This window comes from Lissotriton vulgaris, chromosome 1_1, assembly GCF_964263255.1.
Source record: "Lissotriton vulgaris chromosome 1_1, aLisVul1.2, whole genome shotgun sequence".
In the NCBI taxonomy this organism is placed as follows: Eukaryota; Metazoa; Chordata; class Amphibia; order Caudata; family Salamandridae; genus Lissotriton; species Lissotriton vulgaris.
In genome coordinates, this window is record NC_141685.1 from 2,061,800,857 (window position 1) to 2,061,823,019 (window position 22,163).

Sequence of the window (22,163 nt, forward strand, 5' to 3'; positions counted from 1 at the left end):
AAGGACAGTTCATCTCAAGCAGTGGGCCAGACCCAAAAGGTCGGCCAGTCACTGGATGAATGGGTTAAAGAAAGGAGACTAGACAGCTTCTAGAAAAACAAACATGACGAAAATGGCACAACCATCCTGGGGCCACAAAAAACACAGGCCACTATATATTCGAAACGAATTATAAACAATTTCGTATGTGCATACACAATTTGTTAAGTGGTAGTGTAATACGATGTATATAGGTCACAGGCAATAACGTTCAATAACTTGGATGGATCACGTCAAGTTCATGTCATCTGCGTCTTTGAAGCCCTTGCTTAAAATACAAACTATCAGAAGAGTTCAAGTGGCTAGTTTAACTATGAATCAAAAAACATACCATCCAATTACTCTTTTCAATTTTTGCACAAATTGCGAGTAATTTTATTTTCAAAATGTAGTTTAGTTTCACTGCTTAACATTTGTTAGATGCCCACACAACTTAAGGCACAAACATCATAAATCCATTCTGTTTCCTCCCACACAACGGAAGGGAAGGCTTCAGAACATTCAAATAAATTAACGAGCAGGGCATCGCACTATAACATTACTTTTTTCAGAGCCTTCTTCCCACACAGGTCACACGCCATCAAAAAATAATTTTAATAAAGACTAAACAAGGGAAAGGCCAACTGCATTAGCTTACATTTTCTTGATATGTATGTCACGAGAATCCAAAATACCGACTTGTACAATATTATAAAGGGAAGCACAAATAGGGGAGTGTACAAGTACAATTCTAACTCCATGTTTACTTATTTTGATGATATTGTGCAAGTCGTCATCTTAGAAGTGGATGCAGTTCGATATGAACACAAATTCATCGTTTTGAAAGTAACTTTGCCCGTGAAAAACTGGTGTACAGTTTGTCTGAAAATTGCTTTGTCAATTAAGTCATACATATGACCCACAGCACAGCTCGTTGAATAAACAAAATGTCGAAGTCTTGAATCGCATTATGGTCCTTTAACACTTTCACCCTTTGGAAAGCCAACAAGCATTCACAAAGCCAATAGGTCTTGCCTACTCAAGAGATATTGGGTTTGGCAATGTGTTGTAACCATGCTGTACACCAGTGTGACTGCTGTTCAGCATGACTAAACATGCGTGTGGGTGGGGTAGATTGGAAAGGGGTAGGTTGGGGTAAGGTGGAATGGGTTAGATTGGAGTAGCATGGAGTGGGGTAGATTGGTTTAGAGTGGAGTGGGATAGAGGGGTAACGGAGTGGGATAGAGGGGTTTAGAGTGGAGTGGGATAGAGGAGCAGCATGGAGTGGGGTAGATTGGGGTGGCATGGAGTGGGGTAGATTGGGGTGGAGTGGGGTAGGTTGGTATAAAATGGGGTAGATTGTAGTGTGGTATACTAGGCTACAGTTAGGTAGACTTTATAGTGGAGTATAGTGGGGTAGATTGAGGTGGGATAGATTGAGGTGGGGTAGATTGAAGTGGGGTGGGGTTAGATTAAAGTGGGGTGGGGTTAGATTAAAGTGGGGTGGGGTTAGATTAAAGTGGGGTGGGGTTAGATTAAAGTGGGGTGGGGTTAGATTAAAGTGGGGTGGGGTTAGATTAAAGTGGGGTGGGGTTAGATTAAAGTGGGGTGGGGTTAGATTAAAGTTATCGCCCCATAAATCTTATAGATTCCCTGCAGAAAATTGTCGCAAGGATGGTTCTTGCCAGGGTTCAAGGGTGGATGGAGATGGAGAGTATTCTCTCACCATTACAGGCTGGATTCAGATCAGGTACCAGCACCATCGACCAGGTCTTTTGATTTGTTCTGATATACTGGAAGGTGGTGCTGTTGGGCGGAGGGACCATCTATGCGGACCTTAAATCCGCCTTTGATCTTGTACCCAGGGCAAAATTGTGGGCTGTCCTAGGTAAGCTGGGACTGCCGTCCGAACTCCTTGTAATTCTGGTAAGACTGCATGAGGGCAATTTTGCTAAAGTGAGGTGGGTGAGACAGGGGCAGGTAACGGACAGTTTTCCCGTCACGAGGGGTGTCCGCCAAGGGTGTGTTTTGGCACCTACCCTTTTTTTAATTATTTATTAATCAGGTGGTGACATTTTTCGCAGGCACTCCAACTGATGCGCCCATATTGGGCGGGACTAAGTTCCCTTTGCTCATCTTCGCAGATGATACATTAATCCTCTCTAAGACACGTAGTGGTCTCCAAAAGGCGATTAACAGATTCAAGGATTTTTGCAAACTAAATGATCTGCAAATAAATGTGAGCAAAATCAAATTTATGGTTTTAACTAAAAATCGCCCCATCAAAAGCTATGTTAGCATGAATGGAGTCGGCCTTGAACAAGTGGATGTTATGACCTATCTCGGAGTGACTTTAGACTATCGCCTACGCTGGAACCCACAGGTTGACGCCCTCCACTTAAGATCTGTACGCCTAACGGGTTGCCTAATCCAGGAGCAAAGAATGTCTTTGACTAAAAGGGTTTTGCCAGCATTAAAGATCTATGAAGCAAAAATTAACTCTGCAATTTTGTATGGGGCCGACCTATGGGGTTATATGGACCTAACCCCCTTAGTAAGAGCTCAAAACAAATTTTTGTGTAAACTGGTAGGCTTACCCCAATCCACACCAATTAAACCCCTTTTGTTGGATATGGGTTGTAAACCGATAAATGAGATGGCACGGTACCGGCTTGTAGCATTGTGGAGACGGACCTGGACGTCGCCGGATCTTAGTCTCTTTGCTAACGAATTAGCGGAAGTGAGATCAATCATGGGTTCTGGTAATATCCCATGGCTCCGGGAAGTGAAATTAATCTTGGAAAGTATGGGACTTAGTCAATTGTGGGCTAACCCGGGGTCTACTGTGTTTCCCTCTAAAAAAAAAAGAATTCAAAATGCTTTTCTGGGCTTCTGTTAGAATCCAACTTGTTGCACTGTCAGATGCCACCACCCTATCGGGTCGATTCCTGGTGCACAAATTGGATCCCCTACTTGAGAACTATTGGGATGTTATTACCAGGTGCCTGGACAAAAAATTATACCATCAATTTAGAGTGGGGTCTTTACCAGTGAGGTCCTTTACCGAGAAATGGGATGGTAATATAACTGAGTACTGCCCCTGGTGTAATGACCAAAAGGAGAGTGTGGGTCATTTTTTCTTTGCCTGTCCGGCCTATTTAGCCACTAGGAATAAATGGATTAGGCCCATTTGCCGCCAGTTGAATATTGGAGGAAGTGTAGAGGCGATGTGGGCTCTAAGAACAAACACCTCATAGATTGTGGTTATAGGAGTAGCAAAGTACCTAGAGTGGGCCTGGGTTATTAGAGCTACACACCTTCATGTGCATAGACCATAACTTTTAAACATGGTTTCCTCTTTCATACTAAGTCTTTAAAATCTACTGTTTAATTCTTGTCTTAAAATGATGAATTCTGGATATAAGAGCTTGTTAAATTTTATGTATATATGATTTGGTTTTAACCCCCTTTTGTAAATTGTCTTATGATGTAAAAATCAAAATAAAGACGTATGAAACTGAACTGATTAAAGTGGTGTGGATTAGATTAAAGTGGGGTGGGGTTAGATTAAAGTGGGGTGGGGTTAGATTAAAGTGGAGTGGGGTTAGATTAAAGTGGGGTGGGGTTAGATTAAAGCAGGGTGGATTGAGTGGAGTCGATGGCGTGGAGTGGGGTAGACTGGGTGGAGTGGGTAGATGGGGTGGGTTAGAGTGGGGTGCTGGTAAATTAGAGTTGAATGGGGTTGATTGAGGGGAGTAGGTTGGAGTTGAGTGGGTTAAGTGGAGAGCATAGAATGGGTTAAGTGGATTGGGGTAGATTGGTTTGAGTGGATTGGGGTAGATTGGTTTGAGTGGATTGGGGTAGATTGGTTTGAGTGGATTGGGGTAGATTGGTTTGAATGGATTGGATGTTTTTTTTACTAACTTAGAGGGAGATAGAGCGCTATCCCCTACTCAGATCGCTTGGACAGACCATATGCTGGTGAAAATGCTATACCCCATACACGAGCCTCCTCTTATACCTAAGGATAGAATGGTACTTAGGCGACACTAGAATAAACTGAAATTGGAGGAATTTTGCTATCTGCTGGAAGAGGCTCCATTGGGCCCCTTCATTGATGTTGAACGCGGATATGATCTTTTCTGCGAGTGGATCACCCATGCTCTTGATTCTCCGATTCCCCTGGTACAGTCTAAGTGTCGTACGAAAGAGCCTAGTTCCTGGTATGACAGCTCTCTAGCGCTTCTTAAAAAAACCTGTAGACAGGCTGAGAGGGTATGGCGAAAATCGTTCGATCCCAGAATGAAGGCCTCCTATCTCGCTAAAATTAAAATTTATCATAGGGCTGTCTGTAGAACACGAGCAGCTTTCTATGCTCAAGAATTTCAGAACAGCGCGAACCCATCTAAACCTATATTTAAAGTGCTAAAGGACCTGATGTCTAAGAGGGCAACAACGGCAGAAATCTGCTCGGACTCCCATTGCGAGGATTTGGCCTCTTTCTTCCTTGAGAAAGTTCAAGCCATCTATCGCTCATTTCCACATGGCTCCCGTATCCCGGAGCAGGTTAGCTGTAGCCTGGGAGGATGCGAGTCTCTTACTACTCTGCCTCCCTTATCCACAGAGTCCTTTGACACCTTGAGCCTCAAAATTAAATCAGGATCTCCTGCAGACCCGATGAAACCAGCTCAGCTCAGGATTATGTCACCGCTATGCCGTACTCCGGTGCTGTCCTTGATTAACCTGTCTCTCTCTTCAGGTGTAGCTCCTATTAGGTGGAAACAGGCCGTAGTTACAACTATCTTGAAGAAGGCCACCCTTGACCCCTTAAAACCTGAGAACTACCGCCCTATTTCCTTGCTTCCTTGGGCAGCGAAAATTGCAGAGGCCGACGTGAACGGAATTCTTGCTAACCATTTCACTAGGGCTAGCATCCTCGATCCCACTCAGAACGGTTTCCGTGCGGGTTATAGCACGGAGACGGCTCTACTCTCTATGGTGGAACATCTGCATTCTGTGCTGGATATGGGTCGGACGGCGGCACTGTTGCTATTAGATCTTAGTGCCGCCTTCGACACTGTCTCGCACAGGATTTTGCTCCAGCGCCTAGAAGAAGTGGGTGTCACGGACTCTGCCCTATGTTGGTTCCGTTCTTTCCTGGCCGAACGGTCTTTTAAGGTGGCGATCCCACCCGGTCAGTCTATCCCTTATCCATTGGATCTGGGGGTCCCACAAGGTTCCTCGTTAAGTCCCACTCTATTCAACCTCTACGTAAGGCCGCTGGCTGCGGTCGTCAAGCACTGGGGCTTGACGATGGTATCATACGCAGACGATACGCAGCTGGCGGTCACGTTGAGTGGGGACTCTGATTTGGAGGCCCCCAGGTTCCGAGATGGACTACGGGCAGTGGCTAACTGGATGAATTCCAACTGTCTCCAGTGAAACGCCAAAAAGACTGAGGTTATGGTGGTCGGCAAGCAGGCAGAGTTATAGGGTGACCTGTGGTGGCCTCCTGAATTGAGTGTTACCCCTTCTCCAGCAGCGGAGATAAAAAACTTAGGGGTTTGGCTTGATCCGACCCTTAGTTTCATCTGCCATACTAAGAAGGTGGCGGCCTCCTGCTACGGCATTATCAGAGGTTTAAGACCTATCATGAAATTCTTCGACGCATCCACCAGGCAACTAGTGGTTCAGGCATCAGTGTTGTCCCGGCTGGATTACGCTAGCACGCTTTTGGCGGGGATTAATCAGTCGGAACTCACCCGGCTGCAGCGAGTTCAAAATGCTGCAGCCAGAATGGTGATAGGTCTGCCAAGGCAGTGTTCGATTTCTAATGCGCTGCGTTCTCTTCACTGGCTCCCTATGAACCAGAGGATCAAATTCAAGGTATTATGCCTCGCCTTTAAAATCCTCAAGGGTTCAGCCCCCCAAATTTTGGAGAACTTGGTGGTACCATATGTACCCTCACGAACCCTCAGATCTCTGGGCAAAAACCTGGCAGCTGTTCCGCGCTTCAGGTTGAGTAGAGCCGGTGGCCGCTCCTTTCGGGTGTTAGCGGCGAAATGGTGGAATTCTCTTCCCCTTCACATTCGGGCTCTAGAAGATATTCTGCAGTTTAGACGTGCCATTAAAACCATTTTATTTGTCTAGCCCTGACCTTTTTTATCCTGCTGTTCCCTTTCTCTGGTTTTTTGAAAGTTGTGTTGTGTGTACCTTGTTAAGCGCCAGGACGCCCCTTTGCTGGGGCAGCTGTGCGCGGTATAAGTATGAATAACATAATATAACATAACATAATGGAGTAGATTGGAGTGGATTGGAGTAGATTGGAGTAGATTGGAGTGGATTGGGGGAGATTGGAGTGGATTGGGGTAGACCGGAGTGCATTGGGGTAGACTGGAGAGTGGATTGGGGTAGACTGGAGATTGGGGTAGACTGGAGAGTGGATTGGGGGAGACTGGAGAGTGGATTGGGGGAGACTGGAGAGTGTATTGGGGTAGACTGGAGAGTGGATTGGGGTAGACTGGAGAGTGGATTGGGGTAGAGTGGAGTGTGGTAGAGTAGAGTGGATTGGGGTAGAGTAGAGTGGATTGGGGTAGAGTAGAGTGGATTGGGGTAGGTTGTAGAGGAGTGAGGTAAATGGGGTGGAGGGGTGTAGACTGGAGTGGAAGGGCAAGACATGTTGTACAGTGTCTTGACAGTCAAGTATCGTAGGGTGGACTGGCATGCAGTGGAGTGGCTTGGCACAGAGTGGGAGGGCATTGGGTGGAGAAGAGTGTTGTAGAGTGAAGTTATATAAAGTGTTGTAGGGGGTAGATTGGGGTGGGGCAGTAGTGTGGAGTTTGCATGATGTGATGGTGAACTGTCATTATCGATAACACAATACCAATTGAAATTACCATTACATTTGCACAGACATAGTTTTACTGCGCACAAATAATGTGTGGAAATGTCATCACCTAGTGAACTGTTGTGGTTTTATTGTATATAAATATTTCTTCCACCACATTCCACTACACTTCAGACTTGCAAAAAAAAAAAAAACAATGCTTCATTTCTACTTTTCTCATTGTGATGTATTCTGAAATATCAGCACAGTTCATTTTTGCTAGAAAAAATGACATCCCAAGCCTGTCCGGGCATGGGACTCAGCAGGACATATTGTCACAAATTCTCTTACTTTGGAGTCAGCGAAAGAATTGTAAACACCAAGGGCCACATGTACAATCATTAGTGTTTCAGATTACCAAATAGCACATTTTTGCGATTCACTGTTTCTTCATCGCAAACACATGTACTAAAGTGCGTTTTACTCGTTTTGTGATTCCTAGTGGGTCGCAAACAGATCTACTGTATTAATATTAATGAGGTAGGTCTCAGTTTGCGACCAACTGGGAATCACAGAAATGGCCGGGATGATGGCCTGCCGGGTCAGCATAACATCATATCTACGATTGCTTTTAAATAAAGCAACTTCTTTCTTTTTTAATGCTCCTCGTTTTCCTTTAAGGAAAACTGAATGCGTTTCTAACAAACAATAAAAAGTTTTTTTAGAATTTTTTTAGACAGTGGTCCGTGGGACTTCTTAAAAAAAATAAAAAAAAAATAAAACATTCTCCAAGGGGAAGGGGAATGAGTTACACAAACTTGAGGTTAGTGGTAAAATGTTAATGTTTAGTGACCGAATTTCGGTCGTAAAACATTTGTACATACCGCTGAACCGGTATTTGGAAGGGACACCCTAAACACGCCCCTTACAATTACCGAATCGCAAATCGAATTGTGATTCAGTCACGTGTTCATGTATCTCAATTTGTGTTTTGTACTTTTGTAAAAGTATTTTTGCGGTCAGAAACGGACTGATGGGGCATTTTCGACCGCAAAAATGTTTCGTAAATGGGACCTCAAGTTCCCTCCCTGGCTTTTAATGCACAGCAAATGAAATATTATAAGAAAAAAATCCAAAGGACTGTTTAAAGATAGCGAGTACTCCGAAGGATACAGAAAACAAGGACTGCTCTCGTAAGGGATGAAGTCAAACTGGACAGCCTAAAACAAATAATGGCAGTAAATAGAATGCAAGTAACTGAGTTACAAACCACAAAGCCAACAGTAAGCAATGGGCGGAGTGCATTTCCGTGGAAGCTTTCAGAATGCCCAGAAGAAGTTGTTAGCAAACCAGACAGCAGCGCTGTCTGGTATGCTTCGGCCTAAAAAGGAGTACATTATTACATAATTGAGCTGGGAATAAGTACTCCTATTAAAGTATAAAGTGACTATTCAGTTTAGTAATTTATTGTTTATAAGAAATTTACGCCCTAGACAACAGCCACTGTAGTTTTTGTTGTCTTATTTACGTGCCAATTATTGCAAAAGTATATTCTACTGAAATAAAAATAAGGCTCTAAACAACTGTTTCAGTAACACTGTTCTACTTACAGTAAACATTCATCCAAAGTGAAAACACTGCTAAAATCAACAGCAGCCCAGAGAGGGCCCATATGACAGAGAAACAAAAGCAATAGAAACAGCATCTTATTTATGAAGTCCTGCCTCTGCCCAATGAAGACACGTCCTGTCGTCCATAATGTGACTATTAATACTCTTTTCGGGAAGACCCACCAACCACAAGGAACTCTTGTTCATACAATATTGAGTCGCCCGTCACTATTGTTTAAACTATGTACTGAATGCCTCAACATCATCAACCTGGTGAAAGACCAATCTGTCAGTTGATCTGCACTGCAAGATTAACTGGTATTCCTAGGGAAGCTTCAACATCCCTGGTGCTTACATATTGCTAATGAACTGCAGTTCTTTCTTTCTTGCTAGAATGTCATGAGAAAGTTCCAGTAAGTTCCAGTAAGGTCAACAAGCTGTTGCCAACATACTGAGCTTTCTCCCAATGGTGGACAGCCTGCAACGCCAGATCAAAGGGTTATGTAGATTTTAATATCACATCCTAGTCGCTTCACCTCAAGAGTTCCAGAGGACCTCTTAATGGAAGTCTAGATAGCTTGCTCAGTATTTCATTTTCCTCATTCTCCTGAGATCACAGAGATCTTTCATTATCTTCACCATTGCTTTATGCATTTAATGAGGGTATGCTCAGTACACCCAGCTCCGAGACACTCTCCACAATGTTCAACACCTCCTATAAGGCATTCAACGCATCAAGCAGATTATTAGCAAATTTTTAAAATCTATATACTTTTCAAAATGTCACATTCATTCTATTAGATTGGCCCTCCAATTGATACATCTGAGTCTCAGCGCTCTCGATTGCAAGATACAGTTTCCAGGCCCTTTCAGCCAGGCCACCCAATTTTCTACCACTATTTTAAGTCACCTCCATTTTAGCTTACTATAGAATGTGACCTGTAGAGTCATAATTCGTCAAGGGAGGCCTAACTTCATTTCCATTCCTCTCTGTGGAGCAGGGACCAAGCACTGATTGGTTCAACTTAATCAGTACCTGTCCGCTGCTATTGACGTGATTGCGGTACTATTTTGTTCTGTTTAACTTTTAGTTCTCTCAGAACAGAGGGTGTGTGACTGGCAAAAACATGCCCGACTCCAGAATGCCCCTGTCCAATTCAAGACAATTTGTCTCACTCTAATCTGCCACGCTCCAGTCTGCCCCACTGCAATCCAAAACAATTTGCCCGGCTCCAGTCTTCCCTGCTCCAGAAGGGCACCCGATCTAGAGCGGGCGCCCGATCTAGACGGGCGCCCGATCCAGACCTCCCATCTCCAATCAGCCCCCACACCCTGATGCAAAGCAATCCGCCCCCACACCCGGATGCAAAGCAATCCGCCCCCACACCCGGATGCAAAGCAATCCGCCCCCACACCCGGATGCAAAGCAATCCGCCCCCACACCCGGATGCAAAGCAATCCGCCCCCACACCCGGATGCAAAGCAATCCGCCCCCACACCCGGATGCAAAGCAATCCGCCCCCACACCCGGATGCAAAGCAATCCGCCCCCACACCCGGATGCAAAGCAATCCGGCCCCACACCCGGATGCAAAGCAATCCGGCCCCACACCCGGATGCAAAGCAATCCGGCCCCACACCCGGATGCAAAGCAATCCGCCCCCACACCCGGATGCAAAGCAATCCGCCCCCACACCCGGATGCAAAGCAATCCGCCCCCACACTCCAATCCAAAGCAATCCGCCCCCACACTCCAATCCAAAGCAATCCGCCCCCCACACTCCAATCCAAAACAACCAGCCTCCCCACTCCAATCCAAAACAACCAGCCTCCCCACTCCAATCCAAAACAACCAGCCTCCCCACTCCTATCCAAAACAACCAGCCTCCCCACTCCAATCCAAAACAACCAGCCTCCCCACTCCAATCCAAAACAACCAGCCTCCCCACTCCAATCCAAAACAACCAGCCTCCCCACTCCAATCCAAAACAACCAGCCTCCCCACTCCAATCCAAAACAATCATCCCCACTCCAATCCAAAACAACCAGCCTCCCCACTCCAATCCAAAACAATCATCCCCACTCCAATCCAAAACAATCATCCCCACTCCAATCCAAAACAATCATCCCCACTCCAATCCAAAACAATCATCCCCACTCCAATCATCCCCACTCCAATCCAAAACAATCATCCCCACTCCAATCCAAAACAATCATCCCCACTCCAATCCAAAACAATCTGCCCACTCCAATCCAAAACAATCTGCCCAATTCCAGTCTGCCCCACACCAGTCCTCCTCACTTCAATTCATCCCAATTCACCCCACCAATTCACCCAATGCAATCCAATCCACCCCACACCAATCCATTCCAGTTCAATCCATTCCACCCCACACCAATCCAATCTACTCCACTCCACTCCATTTTGCCCAAATTCAATCTGCCCCACTCCAATCTGCCCCAATCTAGTTCAAAACAGTCTATCCCACTCCAATCTAAGCAAATACAAGGAGATGCTGGACGGAGCACTGAAACTTTCGGACACTTGCCACCATTCACAGATCTGGGTTGAATCCAACATCGTTCTTTAGCTCAATAAGCCACCCCAGTTCAGACCCAGCTATATAGAAATCAGTGTTGACCCAGTGCCTCATGGATACAGTCCAGCCTGAACTGCCAAGTCAGGTCTTCCCTGGAACGGTAACACCCCTCCATCAGCCAGGCTAGCTTGAATCCAGTGGCAAAGTGAGCAAGGGACCCACGTCTGGGCATACCCTGCCAACTTAGGGCGAACAAGGAAAACACATTGAGAATATGGATGGAGCGCTGAAACTTTCCAGACACTCACACAGACAGTCACAAAATGAAAACACAAACTCCACACAATTTACGAAAAATAGATTATATTTTTAGGAATAAAACAAGATCACAACAACAAGTTCAACTACTAGAACCTGAGTTATTAATTTTTAAAGACTAAATTGAAAAGTAGTGCTTAGAAGAGAATGGCGCTTAGGGGTTACTTGCGGTCGCGTTGACCAAGGTAGATCCAAAGTTCAGGCTGACCCTGTTGAAGGGTAGGCTGGCTACAAGACTCTTGCAGGTCCCGTTGAAAAAGTACCTTGAATGGAACGACCATCGACATCAAAGACTTGATGCTTCAGTTCCGATTTTCGCCGGTGATTAAGGCATCCTAGACGAACCCCTTTATGATGGAGGCGCTATCATCTAGTCACACAAGCCTTAAACAACGTCGATCAGCTCCTGCGTCAAAGGGCAATGCGTTGGTTCCAATCGGTGCAAAGTCATTACTGTGTCGATTTTGACGGTTTAGTACAGCAGAAGTCACCTTTCAAGGGCTCAGGACTGGATGGGCACTGCTTAGCCTTTGATGGCCCTTAGACTTCAGAACAGGGGGCAAGCCAGCAAGTGCTTGGAGTCACTCTGGGTTCAAGTGAGATGGGTCCAGTCCTCATCTTCAGCAGGACAGAGATCAGCAGGGCAGCACAGAAAAGCAGTTCTTCCAGAGCAGAAGTCGTCAAGCAGAGCGTCAATCCTTGTAGCACAGAAGTCTTTACTCCTGGTAGAATTCTTCACTGGTCCAATAGTGTACTGTCTTGGTAAAGTCAGAGCCCCAGTGCCTATAACCAGTTGTGCCATTTAAGTGGGGATTAATTCAAAGAGCGCCCTTTAAGTGAACTTGTTGCCCTTTTTTCCTAGCCCTGGCTTCAAACAATCAGTAGGGGGCAATCAGACCTTTATGTGGGAAAAAGGACAATGCCTATTCAGGTGTGTCAGCTCCCCTCACTTCCTGCCCAGGAAGAGCTATCAATAAGCGGCCGAGTTCTGCCACGCCCACCCTTTCAGCTTCACAAACAGTAGCTATCGTTCACCTTAGATGTGTACTGGAGACAAGCTGCAAGGCACAGAGCAGTAAGAGCAGAGAAATGCCCACTTTCTAAAATAGTAATGGTAAATCCAACTTTACCAGTAAAGAGGATTTATCATTGCTATTTCAAAGATATGAAACATGATACAGCTAATCCAGGCTAATCAGGAATTACAGCTTAAAAGTGTATTAAGGAATTCCCAATGCTAGCCTAGGAGATTGAGTAGGCCTCACAGTAGTGAAAACCGAATTTAGTAGTTTGTCACTTCCAGGACATGATAAAAACTTCAAACTAAATGTCCTACTTTGTACTTACACAGCATCCTGACCTTAGAGCTACCTTGGGGGTGCCATATTTAATAAAAGGGGAGTTTAAGGCTTGGCAAGTGGCTTTAAATGCCAAGTCGAAGTGGCAGTAAATTGTGCAAACAGGCCTTGCATTGGCAGGCTTGAAACAGGTTTGAAAGGCTACTTTTGTGGGTGGGACAATCAGTGCTACAGGCCTAGGGTATATGGGATACCACGTTCTAAGGGACTTACAAGTAAACTAAATATGTCAAAAATGGTATACACCAATGTCACCATGTTTAGGGGAGAAGCACATGCACTTTTAGCACTTTACCACTGCTGACCAGTGCTAGAGTTCCAAGGCCAACAAAAAGATCCCTGCTCTAAACTGGGGGGGTGTGGTGAGCAAAAGAATAATGAATTAAACCCTGATCCCTGTTATGGGGGGGGGGGTGAATGTTTGCATTGTCCAGCATTCCGTCCATCAATTGTTTCTTTTGCATATGTCGCCCTAAGTGGGAAGGGTATTCCCAGACTTGGGTCTCGTGCTCAATACACCACTGGATTCAAGCTAGCATGGCTGATGAAGGGTGATGTCCTGAGACCGGTCACAGGAAGCTTGTTTCCGGTCCAGGGAGGACCTGGATTGACTGTTCGGTTGGACTGTTCCCATAACAAACCGGGGCAAGACTGATTAGCATATGGCTGGGTCCAAACTGGGATGGTGTGGTGAGCCAAAGAATGATGGATTAAACCCAGATCCCTGTGACTGTTAAACAGTAAAACATTGTATTCTGTTAACTTAGCCTCTGCTTCCAGCCATTTTGCCCGCCACACCCATTTTGTGTTTCTACGGGGACTTTCTAAGTTAGAAATTGCGTGTTCACTGAAAGCTGGTCAAACTGATAACGTTCGCGTGTCAGAGCAAGCTGCCCTGCCAAAGGGCCTACATGCACAGATGTTTAAACTGTTAGCCCACCAATGCCTGTAACCTCTCTTGCTTATCTATAAAAGTGACATGGATAGGGGTTTATCAGGATTGTACAGTACAGCATGTAGGCGCTGTGTAAGGGGGGTTGCATAAGCGTTATGTACAAATGTAATAAGAGGGTTATGCAAAGTGTGATGTAACCATGACTAAGGGGTTTTCTGATGAACTCTTTTGGTGCCTAGATTGTATAAAAGGCAGGCCACCAGCTGTTCTAGTTCGTTCCCTCTCAGGCACTTGTAGTGTCTGTATGACGGAGCCATCTCATGAGATCTAATAAATTTGTGTTTATTTCCACTCCAGTGTCGATCCTCATTTATTGAACCCGTAGACAAGAAGAGAGTCCCTGCACCGGTGAGACTGAAAAGAATCTCATTTCCACATGACTGTGGGTGAATGTTTGCATTGTCCAGCAATCTGCCCATCAATTGTTTCTTTTGCAACATAAAGATACATCAATAAGAGGAGGTAAGCAGGCAATAAGTTTCGGGGAAGATCACCCTCAGGATGACCGGTCTAACAGTCAGTCACATACCAATTTACACATGCAAACATCTAATCGCACATACTCACATACCCATACAGCCACTCAGACCTACACCAACACTCATACACCCACTTAGTCACACATCCAATTACCCACCCACACAGACATTTACATTCCCCAACACATTCATAGTCATTCAGCTACTGACACACTCACACCGCCACTCAGAGACCGACTCACTCACCAATACAAATTTCCTCACACCCACTCACAGACCCAATCAGTCACACACCCACACAAAGTCTCACAATCACGCAGACATTTATATCACCACTAACACACCCATAGTCACTAACACAGGTATTGACAGCCACACACCCATTCACACTTCCATATTTACTCATACACTCTTTTACACATACACACATCTACTCACATACATATACATCCACGTTTTCACACAGCAACTTACACATCCACTCATACAGCCATACAGCTGTTCACATACCCAGAGAGCCACTGATACACCCAAACAGCCATTGACACAACCACTGAGACACCCATACAGTCACTTACACATCCGTTTCCAGTTTAGTATTCAAATTAACACTGCAAAGTATTTGCTAGTGGCTTCTTTAATACCCAAGATTATTCCCAGTGGTGAATATTAAATTAGTCAGATGTACTACTTTAATTTAACTTATGCAGGGTATGATGCATGTATACATAGAAAAACTCATAATCACACAACTGCACAAAAACAAAGTTAGCTCTGTTTTTGTCTAGATTAAGTGGTTCTAAAAAGAACAGTTTTTTTTGGATGCATTATTCTAAAAAAGTTTTGGATTTTTGGAGGGATTTTTTTTATTGGAAACAAAAATAACTAGGATAGTAAAAGGGGCAAGGGAATTTTGAGGAAGCAACTGGGTTCAGTCTTCGGAAACAATGGAAGGGTGAGGAAAAAAAAAACATCAAAAAAATCCAACAGGTATGGTTGTGAACAGCATCCATGTAGGCAGCAACCTAAGTGATATTGTGTCCCACAAGCATATGACATTTTTCACAATGTGACATCATCTCTGAACGTTTTTGAGAAACTCCAGGGATAGTGATCATGTGGTCAGGTGCTGATTGTTGTACAGATGGTCCAGCTGCTAGTGATGGTGGTCCTACTTCCTTCTCTCATCAGACTGTTGTATGCGCGTGAGTGGAAGGTCTTTAGAAGTTTCCACTTCAGTGAGGTACTATGGGAATATTTTTTCCCTGTCCCACTTGATACTTTTTTGTGGCAGATGTTGCATACCACAATTTTAGCCACCAACGTTTGTTTCTCCAAGTGGAATGAAAAGACTCTTCGAACATCTGACTACTTCTTGGGAGTTGCAAAGTCTTTTTCCTCATCTTCAAGGTGTTCAGCTTCTCTTCTCTCTTCTGAAGAAAACATTCTTTTGCAAATTATGTAGTTCTGCAGCAAGGCATTTAAACAGTGGATCTCTGGTTTTCAGTACTCTTTAAAGAGATGTGGAAGCCAAATTACTGATTTAGGGTGTGGTTTAAAGAAGTTGCAGTTTGGTTGTATTCCTGGCATTGAGACAGATCCACTGTGCCTTCGTGGTGAATTTACTAAACTTGTAAATTAAATATGTTGTAAAACACACATAGGGCTCCAAATAATATTGTATGGATAGGTTTTCATTGATGTAAATGCTAAAATTGGAGAAGAACCTAAAAATAGAAGCTACTAACCTTCGCCGTTCTGATATCTCCTACACAATTTAGAAAAAGACAGTGAACTTGCAAGTCCTGAGCATCCCTCTAGAACAGGATAAGAACATCCTAGGCCGATCCTCAAATACATAGGCACTTGACTGTTCCTATATGGCCAGCAAAGCGCAGCCTTACTTACACACCAATCTTTAGCAGCTCACACCCATAAGAAAATCGTATACATGCAGCTCCTCGGCTTACTATTAATGGAATTTATCCTCTCTTGGGCAAGGCAAGATCTTGCAGGTTGTTTAACTATCGTAATGAATCTTGGTTCCACCTGTTGTGCTGCTACCCCAAGCTCGCCTTAGACAGACGCCGCTTGTTAGTTCTCCTCTTTGTGGCTCAGGCGACTTGCACCTACAGAATGGCCTCAGACTAATGTTTCTCAAACGTTACCACAGCTACTTAGGCAAGGCTGGGAACATTCACGGACACTAATGCTCAGCACTTTACATATCGCAAGACGGCGCCCCTGGCTCGGAGTTTCCCTTAGATCAGCAGGGATTCTCTAGAAGACCAAAAGAATGCTCCTTAGCTAATTTTTTTCAGGACACACCATCCTGGTCTAGAGAGCTCTGTCCATTGCAGTTTGCCCTTGCGCTCTTCTCCAGCTTGCTTAAGTGACTTATTTTGACCCTGCACTAGCAATTTTATCAGTTGATTAAAAGTCAGCTCCATACGGGCGGGAGCATTTTTTAGGGCCCTTCTCACTGGGAGCGGACTTAGGTTTTCTCCTGCTTGGCGAGAGATTGAAAAATACTCCTGCCAAGCAGGAGCAAACACAGATTATTCCTACCTGCGCCACTGCGAGCAGGGAAACCACTATGTCCAGGGGATGGGTCCCCAGGGGTCATTAATGGCTCGGACAAGGGGCTGCGTGGCTCTACTCTCTATTTTGCAAAATGTTGGGTTCGGGTTGGGCTCCTCGGGGGGCTTCCGATGGCTTGTGGAGGCGGTTGCTTTAGTTAATTCCAGGTTTGATTGGATGGTATTTTACCAATCCAAAGCTGTAATATTGTGCTGGAGAATTAAAAGGCTTTTATCAATTTACAGCTCCTGCATGAATGACACTGTGCTAATCCTATCCTTAAATATTTTGCTGTAGAAATGGCAAGACGTTGTCCCTTTCCAGCTCGGCATGGATGGCACTGGGTTAATCCATGCTTTAAAACTTTGCTAGAAAACAGACATTTGAGGTGAGCATATTCAGTGTGTGTCACTGGTGTTGAGGGTGCTCTTTACAGGAGCTTCTCTCGACCTATGTTATGGTATGTTATCTAAAGCGCGAACGGTTACCCAAGGGTGTCCTGGCGCTAGCTGCTTTCTTCTGGGCATTGAGGTGGAGGCACATTTACAGGTTAAGGAGCCAAGTTTTCAGTTGTTTCCTGAATGTTAGGAGGTTGGTGAAGTTTCTCAGGTGGAGGGGGAGATCGTACCAGGCCCTTGCGGCACCAGCAATGATGCTTCTCCCACCCCATGAAACTTTTTATGAGCGGTAGTGATACCAACTTTGCCCCAAGGGAGAGAAGTGGTCTTTTGGGCTGGTACCACTGCAGCTGCAGTTTGAGGTAGTCTGGGCTGTTGCCCTGCAGTGCCTTATACACGATGCATAGAGCTTTAAAAGGTACCCTTTTCCTCACAGGCAGCTAGTGGAGTTTTTTGATTTCCTTAGCAATTGGCATAAATTTTGGTGTACCGGTGAGTAATGTTGCTGCTGCATTTTACAACCGTTGGAGCTTGTTCATTAAGCAGTAATGTTATGTCTAGGCTATGTCTAGCCTAGACATAACTGCTGTGACACCTGTCTGCCTTCTGTCTACCGGCAAGAAGTGTTGTATTTTCTTAAGCATTTTGAGGTTATAAAAGGTGATAGAAGCTACAGCATTTATCTGGTAACTAAAGTTGAGCTGATTGTCAACTATCACTCCCAGGTTCTTTGCTTTCCTGGTATGGGAAGAGTGCCCAATGCATCTGGCCACCAATATAGTGCCCAGAAATTGGAGTAATTCCCGAATAAAATGACCTGTCTTGCCTGAATTGAGTTTTATGCAATTATGAGACATCCACCTACCAACTGTCTCCATACAGTCGTGGAACCAAATGTCAATTCCTGCACTCTGTCCAGGGCACAGAGCAACCATAATTTGTGTGTCGTTTAGGTAGGAGGTAAGGTTAATCCCAAAGGAGCCAATTAGGGATGCTAAGTAAGAGATATACACGTTAAAAAGTGTCTGACAGAGGGCGGACCCCTGTGGTACTCCGCAGGACAGGGAGTAGGGTTTGGAACAGAATTCGTCCATCGCCACAATTTGAGATCTGTCCGTTAGGGAGGATTTCAGCAACTTCCATGCCTTACCTGGACCCCACATATTGACAAACGGTACATCAATAAATTATAATGGACCGTGTCAAAGGCCGCTGACAGATCTAGCATAATCAAGGTGGCCTTACCTCCCCTATCCAAAACTTCTCTAATCTCTTCGGTGGATTTAGTGAGGGCGGTCTCTGTGCTATGTCCCTCTTTGTACCCATATTGAGTTGGATCCAGGCCTTTAGTTTTGCCTAAAAGCAGTAAAGCTGTACATTCATTGATTTTTCGACCAGTTTAGCTGGTAACAGGAGGCGAGAGATTGGACGGAAATTATTTGGATCTTTAGGATCGAGGTTGGGCTTTTTTAGTAGAGGCAGTATTGAGGCAACCTTCCAAAGTTTTGGGAACTCCCCTACTTCAAACATAGTGTTAAACAGGGGGGCGAGTGAAAAGTGCAACGGGTCCCGGAGCACGTTTGATTACAGATACCGGACAGGGATCATAGGGGGAGCCTGACCTTGCTGTTACTAGGAGCTTCTCTGTGTCAGAAGTGGATAGTGATTCAAACTTGTCAAAGACAGCATGGGGGAGTGCAGCAGTGCTTCTTCCCTCCAATTGAGCTCCCATCCCTATCGCACTTGGGTGGTGAAAAGCAGAGAAAATAACATCCACCCTATTAAGAAAGAACCCAGCAATATCCTCACATAGTTCCTGGGTTGTCTCAATTTTTGCTGGCCAAGCTTGAAACTATTTTAAAGAGTTTCTTGGCCGATACAGTATGAGAAGACATTTTTTTGCATTAAAAATAATTTGCTTAAAAATAGCAAGACTTTGTTTGACCTACACTTGGGTACTACCCAGAGTTCTCTGCTTTTTTCTGGTTAATTTATGCAGCACTCTAAGCTTAAAGGGGTATTGTTTTGATATGTATATCTCTCTGTCTATAATATATATATATATATATATATATATATATATATATATATATATATATATATATATATATATATATATATATATTATTAACACCTCGCGAAAGGTATTGGTTCACTTTACAGGAGCACTAGATTACATTACAGAAGGCCACATTCATTTCATTTAAAGTTGGAGTTGAAGCGATTTGCCCAGCATCGAAGGACACGAAGGCAATGCCGTGACTTGAACCTGGTTACCTAGATCCAAACTCAACAGTTCTGCCTGTTAGGCTACAACCATATTTCAAAATTACTATGTGAAAGTCACACCCAAGTGGTATGGTTGTAAACACATTCTCTCTTGAAATGGCTGTGTGAAGATAAAAGAAGCAGCAGCACAAAAATACTGGAAGGTTCATCCAGAGTCTTGCTTGGTAATACTTGAGAGTTTGTTTTAAATCTGGATTGTTCAGCACCTTTGCACTGGTGTACAAAATTGCCTAATCATTTAAATATTACCCACATATAGACCAGGACTTTTGAGACCCACCTAAAACGATATCTTGACCCACAAGTCTGTCCGGACCCACAATTTGGGAAACACTGTACTAAATGTGGATATTTATTTTAATGTAGGTTTGTAAAAATAAAAGCCAGTTAATGGTTGCTGCCAATTGTGCACATGGAAAAAAGGCAGAAAAACAGGGAAGACTTGCAGGAAGGACTGCATTTAGCCAACAATACATTACATAATTAATATATTGCATAACTTATGTGGGTGGCTGCAGATCAGTGGCACTTATTTTGTAGATCAGTTTTTATTCAACAATAGTTTTTGACACAGAATGAGAAAGCGAGAAACAAAAATGGAAAAAGGAGGACTAGACAATACGAAAAAGTGACAAAAAGACAGCATAGATGAAAAAGTATCTGCAAGAGTTTAATAAAGGGACAGGAAGTGGGGGTACTTCAAAAGAAGGCAGCAGTGGTATACGGCAATGGGTTTCTAAAAAGAAAAAAAGTAGGTTTTTTTGTTTAACAAATTAGGAACTGTATGATAGACCATTACTCAATATGAATTCAAACCTCCTTAGCTAGCTAAATTAGAAAGATTTACAAGACAAACAGTTGCAATGTAAAAGGTTCTGGCTTTTTTTTTTAGGAAAGTTTGCTGCTCCCACCCCCAAGCCAGCCTAGAATAAAAGTCCCATAATGAAAGCAACATCTTCCGCTACAGCAATATCAAAGCTGGGAGCAGGATATCTTTGTTTAATAGACTACATTAACAGTGTTAAATAAAGTAGGGTATTATGAAAAGAAGTGAGAAGATGAAATTTGTGTTTCAACTGGTGAAAGTTTCTGATACAGGACTGGTATTTTTGTTTCATTTATAACTAATGAATGCACAAGGGTGATTTGTGAATAACACTGGCTGGCTAAGATAACTACACAGCAAGCACTACCTAGACATAAAAGCCATAAAAAAGTAGGTAAAATGTTGCTGTGGCAACTAAGTAAATACACCAAAGAACGCATTGGTTCTCTAACTACAGGTTGCATCCGCAGGCTAACTAAAGAACTACATGATACCTCCATCACCAAAATCCAATGGGAACACAAATAGGAAAATGTGATCAAATTCAAGAGGTAATGGTATTGATTTACAGCCCATCCAAGCAATAGTTAACAATATATAACACCCGACATCCAAAAGCTGAAGACGGCTGATCCAGCTCTCGTGTACCCTATCTTTATTCCTCTCTTTTTAAGAAATTATAACATGGGCTAACACAGTTTGCGGTCTGAAAATCCCTAAAAATTTAATTTTCCACACCGATTCATATCCGGAAATCCAGTGCGACAAGTAATTACTATTGGAGAGGTGAGATATAGTTACCTGTACTATTCTGCAGAATGCCTAACCCGGAACCCAGTAAATTCTTTCATAAACACAGAGTTCGCCCACTATGCCAGTTCACCGTCTCTGCATCCAACTGGGAACTTTACCTTCTCTGCATCTAACTGTGAACCTGAACGGAATGTCATATCTTTCCAAATACGCCTAATCCATTTCAATTAGGTATTCCATTGCTATATGTCTCTGTGAAATATTTAAATTACACATTTAATATGCTGTTCACGACTACAAAAATGGTGATTTTAAACCTTGATATCAGCGTCGCTAAGGAATCACTTAGATTCGCAAAAACTTACTCTGACACCCACAGGGCTCAATGGAGGTGCAGCTGAATCAGGCGTCCGATTATAGTAAACAGCTTCAGTGACCATGGTTGGCGGTCGCTCTTTCTTTTCCTGAGATGCCATGGTGGAAGCTGTCCTGAAAAACAAACATAATTGTAGTACCACATCCTGAGATGTTTTCAATCATATTTACACATTAATTAAAGTTAGATTTCAGGGTCTTGCATAGCAACAGGGTTTATTCCTTTGAAACTCAAGCAATGCATATTTGTAGCATAACAGTAACTAATACAAACCTCTTGTCTATAGTAAAGAAAAACGCAATATTTGAAAAAAATCATAAGAATAAGGATGTTATTAATATTTTTTGTCTGGTATTGATGACAGCCATGTGTTGCAATCAATAATTTTTTCACAAATGCCAGGTAAGTATTGAGCTCTTTATCTAAGCATCAACAACAAACGGCTTCATAGATAGGAGACCCGCGTCAAATGCCACCTAGAATCCAGCCATGCAACCCTATGATGAGGATTCTATTAGAATATCACACATTCCTCTCCATAAACAAACAGTATTAAAACTTGCACTGAGGTATCTCTACAGGACAAACTTATTTATATACCACGGTCTGCCTACTAAGGATGATCAAGGAAAAAATATCAACGTAAAGTGAACAAAGCAGTAATTCTAACTGAAACGCTTAATATATACAATATCTATGGATCTGTCCGATTTTAAGCTGTGTTAATATGTCATGCAGATTGTAGAGCGCACGGTCACCCAGGAAGGAATCCTGTTACTGGACTGATGAGTCTAGCCAAACGTAGAGCATAGTAGGACTACTCAAAAAGCTAGGTCTT

The 22,163-nt window shown here is 43.7% G+C and overlaps 1 protein-coding gene across 21 annotated transcripts in view; it reads right to left on the reverse strand.

Annotated features, from left to right (window-relative positions):
* PLEKHA5 (pleckstrin homology domain containing A5) overlaps positions 1-22,163 on the reverse strand; it is a 742,840-nt gene that overhangs the window by 630,651 nt on the left and 90,026 nt on the right. For all 21 annotated transcript variants that reach the window (XM_086920674.1, XM_086920665.1, XM_086920721.1 and 18 more), the window contains one exon: positions 21,315-21,438. In XM_086920674.1, the coding sequence (XP_086776800.1) occupies positions 21,315-21,425 (111 nt within the window). In that variant the 5' untranslated portion in view covers positions 21,426-21,438. The remainder of the gene's footprint in view (positions 1-21,314; positions 21,439-22,163) is intronic.